General features: G+C 38.0%; 1 protein-coding gene across 1 annotated transcript in view; it reads left to right on the plus strand.

Moving 5' to 3' along the window:
* LOC109233231 (probable LRR receptor-like serine/threonine-protein kinase At1g63430) overlaps positions 1-3,440 on the plus strand; it is a 5,409-nt gene extending 1,969 nt beyond the window's left edge. Inside the window, exons 6-13 of the mRNA XM_019399022.1 lie at positions 706-822; positions 908-972; positions 1,209-1,466; positions 1,612-1,817; positions 1,937-2,069; positions 2,151-2,308; positions 2,578-2,793; positions 2,903-3,440. Of these exons, the coding sequence (XP_019254567.1) occupies positions 706-822; positions 908-972; positions 1,209-1,466; positions 1,612-1,817; positions 1,937-2,069; positions 2,151-2,308; positions 2,578-2,793; positions 2,903-3,148 (1,399 nt within the window). The 3' untranslated portion in view covers positions 3,149-3,440. The remainder of the gene's footprint in view (positions 1-705; positions 823-907; positions 973-1,208; positions 1,467-1,611; positions 1,818-1,936; positions 2,070-2,150; positions 2,309-2,577; positions 2,794-2,902) is intronic.

The raw sequence follows: 5,427 nt of genomic DNA on the forward strand, positions 1-5,427 counted from the left end.
GGACTATCTGAAGCTTGAAATCTTCTCTTGAAGCCTCTAATTATACCTCAATAAAAAATTGTTGATCTAAACTCTAATGTTCCCAGGACTTGAGAGCATTAAATTTTTTGAGATATTTAAAGCTTGATATTTATATTTCCTTTTTATCTTTTATTGAAGTAAATTAACCCATACTATCTCAATGAGCATATGATTTGCTGCAACGTTTTTTGGTGCCTTATGTCTGAATGTTTACAAAGTTCTGAAAATTGAAAAATTATTGCTAGTATTTGAACTTTTTTCTAGTCTTGGGTCTTGACTGATATTGCTGGCCTTTTGTTGACATTCATGTCTGTTGTACCTTTAACTTTTGATGTGACATAATCATTCTACTTCTAGAAACTTCACACACTTATTTTTCCTTCCTGCGTCTATGGTCAGTGTTGTGTGAGGAGAATATGGGTTAACTGGTCATAGTTCTATGAAGTATTTCTTTGTGCTATACCCTTAAATCGACAACAACAATGATTTGTAATGGAATCTTATAGCGTTCAACATGTATATTCAAAAAGTCATGGGTGATGATGTAGCAATATTCTGTATCTTCTTCTAGAAAAATCAGTAAACCCTTTTATGATTGCTTGAGCTTCTCATTGTTCTGTATAGATCCCTTTCATTTTTATCTCAAAGTTGGTTGCTTAGTAATCTTCTTTTGTTTCTGTTTAGGTATGCCTCCGGTGCCAAACTTACTGGTCTTTGTCGTTTATCTCAACTGAAAGTTGCTGATTTCTCCTTCAACTTCTTCTTTGGCAGCATACCAAAGTGTCTGCATTTCCTTCCAAAGTATAGTTCTTCATTCTAATGCACATGCATTTTTTTCTACTCTATTTTCGATTTCTGAACACCTGTTATTTTGCTCTTGCTATAGATCTAGCTTTCAAGGAAACTGCCTTCAAGAAAAAGATCCTAGACAGCGTTCTACTGCTTTATGTGGTATGTAATCTGCTAGACAACTTCTATCAGTCGCAGATGAAAACTCTTACACTTGAACAGAATCATAAAATAAGCCCTTGAATCTTTAATGCATCACATCAAGGGGTGAAAGTCCAAGCTGGTCATGCTTACTTTTGATAGCATATCCTAAAGAGGCTTTAGCCCATTTCCTTAACAGTCGCAGTCGAACAGATCAAGTTTAATAGGATTGAATTGATGTAACTTTCGCATTACAGGAGGCACGCCGCCTGCCAAAAGCCATCCAACACAGAGCAATAATAAGCATCGGTCTGCTGAAGGAGGAGCCAGACATAAGGCTACTTCAAAACCCACGTGGCTTTTAGCTTTAGAAGTGGTAACCGGAGTTATTGCAGGTTCTCTCTTCCTTGTGGTTATTCTTACTGCCATTAACAAGTACAAGAACAAATCTTCATTTATCATCATCCCTTGGAAGAAATCAGCTAGTGAGAAAGACCATATGACAGTTTATGTAGGTGAGTATCATGCAATTTCATTTTGGGCGTTTATAGTAAATTGCCTTTAATCGTTACTTGATATTTTTTCATATAAGACTACAATTTCAGAAGCATTAATTATACTTCACGTTTCTATTGTAACAAACACATATTTCTTTGTCAGATACTGAGATGCTAAAAGACGTTCTAAGATATAGCAGACAAGAACTTGAGGTAGCTTGTGAAGATTTCAGCAATATTATTGGATCCTCACCAGACAGCTTGGTCTACAAAGGAACCATGAAAGGCGGACCTGAAATTGCTGTCATTTCCCTTTGTGTTAAAGAAGAGCACTGGACCGCCTATCTAGAACTCTATTTTCAGAAAGAGGTGAAACTTATTATTTCCTCATAATGTCTGGCTAAAGCTGATCTCTCATGTGCAATAAAAGTACCTAAAATTTTCATCTTTGATGCAATGCTCTAACTTATATGGTTTTACAAACTCAGGTAGCAGAATTAGCGAGAATAAATCATGAGAATACTGCAAAACTTCTAGGTTACTGCAGTGAGAGCAGTCCCTTCACAAGGATGTTGGTGTTTGAGTATGCATCTAACGGGACGTTATATGAACACCTTCATTGTGAGTGGAATAAATTATTTTACACGTGCGCATACTTTATATTTTAGAGGCTGAAATTCAAACTCTTTGAACTTATCTCAGATGGAGAAGGATGTCAACTTTCTTGGACCCGGCGGATGAAAATAGTTATTGGCATTGCTAAGGGACTAAAATTTCTCCATTCAGAACTTGTCCCACCATTTACTATATCTGAATTGAATTCAAACGCTGTCTATCTCACCGAAGATTTTTCTCCCAGAGTAAGCAAAAGATATCTTTAACACTGCGTCAAAACCAATTTACGAGTAAAATTTCTAGTTGACCTGTCAATTGAGCTAATCTATAAGCAATGGTGGTGGACTCAGGAATTCAAAGTTATGATGCTTCATTTTCTGTGACGTAAAGTTTCTATCAGCTACGTAGTATAAGTGCATGGTGAAAAAAATTTAACGATTGAACTATAACTAATACTCCTAGTATCTCTACAAAAGATAATTACATTCTCAAATTTTATTTTATCTTGGTGCAGCTTGTTGATTTTGAAAGTTGGAAAACAATAATTGCCAGATCAGAAAAGAATTCTGGTGCTATCAGTAGTGAAGGAGCAATATGTGTCCTTCCAAATTCTCTAGAGAGTCGTCATCTTGACGTCCAGGGTAATATTTATGCGTTTGGAGTACTACTGCTCGAAATAATTAGCGGGAGACCTCCATATTGCAAAGATAAAGGGTGCTTGGTAGATTGGGTAAGCATTTCTTTCCATGTGAGAAGTTTTTGTATATGATAAGACTTTGTAGAACACGGACACTTGTGCAAAACTTTTACGGAATCTGATGTTGACTTTGATGTGGCAGGCGAAAGAGTTCCTTGAAGTGCCAGAGGTATTGCCTAATGTTGTAGATCCTGAGTTGAAACATTTCAAATATGAAGACCTCAAAGTGATTTGTGAGGTGGTCAACCTTTGTATCCACCCAAATTCCAGTAGCAGGACTTCCATGAGAGACTTGTGTGCTATGTTGAAGAGCAACATTGACACATCCATAACTGCTGAGCTCAAGGCATTGTCTTTGGCATGGGCCGAGCTTGCACTCTCATCCTAACCGCGAAAGCTACAAAGCTAACCGTATACATATATATATATCATAGATGTTTATTTGTCTAGTACATTTTCCATATATTTTTGTTGTCATTTTATTTGTAATCTCTTAATCCATTCTCCTTTCTAATTTTCGGGAGTTATGGTGAGTTCATGTAAATTTTGCATACTCGTAGGAAGATGTATAGTTAAAAAGATGCTAGTCTTGATTCTTTGTATACAAACTGGACCTTTACTAGATTGAAAGAGTGTTAATAGTGAATGAAAGTGGACGCGGCAACTGTCCTTCTCTTGGTTGTACCTATTCTTAATGGCTCTTGTTCCATTGGAGCAATGTAAATTTGTCTTCGTGTGACTTATACGTTACGCGTTCGAGCATTGGAACAGCCACAAATGCTTGCATTAGCGTAGGCTGTCTACATCATATATCCCAATGTGCGGCTCTTCTCCGACCTTGCATGAACGCGAGATGTCTTGTGCACCAGATTATCCTTTTTTTTTTTTAGCTAAAGAATGAATGCATCTTTTTTTTTTCAGAACCGATAAGATTGGTAAAGTAATTTATACTACCTGAGTACATTTCCAAGTCTGAACTAAGGGTGTGTTTGGTATCAGGGAGAACATTTTCTAAAATATGTTTTCCTTTTTTTCCTTGTTTGGTAGCACCAAATAGCAAATACTTAGAAATTAAGTAGAAATGATTTCCCTAAGGCTGTATTGGTCAAAATTTGGATTAGACTTAATAGCTGCAAATGGACGTGGTCGAGGATTAAGCCGACCATGGCATAAGGGCGAGGAGTCGCTTTAAGAAAGATTAGGGCCCAGGTCGAGCAAAGGGTGTATGAAAATAACGGTAGGATAAGTTAGAATAGAAAGAAAGAATATTCCATTCAGTTGTACTTTTTTAGGGCTTCTCAAGAATATCCCCTATAAATAGGAAGAGATAAAGAACAAAAAGGGGACCTTCATTTTTCGATAAGAGCACATTGTAAAGAGTTGACTATAAAGAACATACAAAAGCTTGTCTTGTTTACTGATTACATTGTTCAATATACATTGTTCATTCACAAGATCCAAAGATTCCTTATCCATGTCCCTTTTCTATTCCTCACGTTGTTGCCAGGAAGGAGAATCATCCAAGTCACCTAACATTTGGGTGATAAATTCTTTTTTATTACATTTATTGCCATTATCTACACTTATTGCATGCTGCTATTACTGCATTCATTGACAATCATTGAGCATATATTTGATATTTATTATTTTTGAACACGGTCTCATATCACTGATATACCCCAGTTTTAGATCTAGAATATATTACGTTTAACTAGGATTCACCCTTTATTTCTTCATTAATTAGTTTAACAAAAAGCTTAACACTTTTTGGTCAAACAATTTGACGCCGTCTCTGGGGAACTTCTAATTAAAATTTTAGTTTTTTCTAGATAAAAAAAAAAACGACAACGGCCATCTTTTTCTCGTTTGCACGAAACTAACAATGGCAGGAAAAGGAGATGAAAGACAGAAAGCAGTAGCAGGCGTCACTACCAACCTCTTGAACACCATCAGCGAGGATGACAGAGAAGACGAGGAGAATGTGATGCCTTGTGCTACACCCAAGCAGAATGACTCACCTCCCCCTCATGGAAGTGTAACCGCTTCACGCGAAAGGGGAGCCTCCACGTCCACAACTGAGGAAGCGCCACCAGCAGTGAAAAAACTACTGGAGGAATGGTTGATAAGTACTCTAAACAACATACTCGACAAACCCGTTCAAAGGGCGAATAGAAACGCCGCACAAGCGGATACCACAGCAACCACCAACGAGCAACCTGCTCCTCCAACAGGTAACACTCACACCGCTTTGATGCAGGTAACGACGCACTTGCCCATCCTAAAGAAAATGGAAGAAATGGAGAACGAGAATAAAGCGCTCTGCGACCAGATGAGGGAACATCAAGAAAGGGTTGATAAGGTACCGGGCGCACCGAAACTGCTACCAAAACGGGATGTCAGCCGGTTCGTCGAACAACCGTACAACGAGGAGGCAGCCCCACATGCCATACCAAGATCTTCATGCCACCATATTTGAAGATATACGACGGCACAACAGACCCTGAAGATCACATCATTCATTACGTCACAGCGGTAAAAGGCAACGACCTCTCAAAGGAGAAGGTACCATCAGTTTTGCTAAAGAAGTTCGGCGAAACCTTAACAGGGGGAGCCTTAACATGGTACTTACAATTACCAGCGCGTTCAATAACAACGTTTGAGAAAATG

This window comes from Nicotiana attenuata, chromosome 10 (assembly GCF_001879085.1).
Source record: "Nicotiana attenuata strain UT chromosome 10, NIATTr2, whole genome shotgun sequence".
In the NCBI taxonomy this organism is placed as follows: domain Eukaryota; kingdom Viridiplantae; phylum Streptophyta; class Magnoliopsida; order Solanales; family Solanaceae; genus Nicotiana; species Nicotiana attenuata.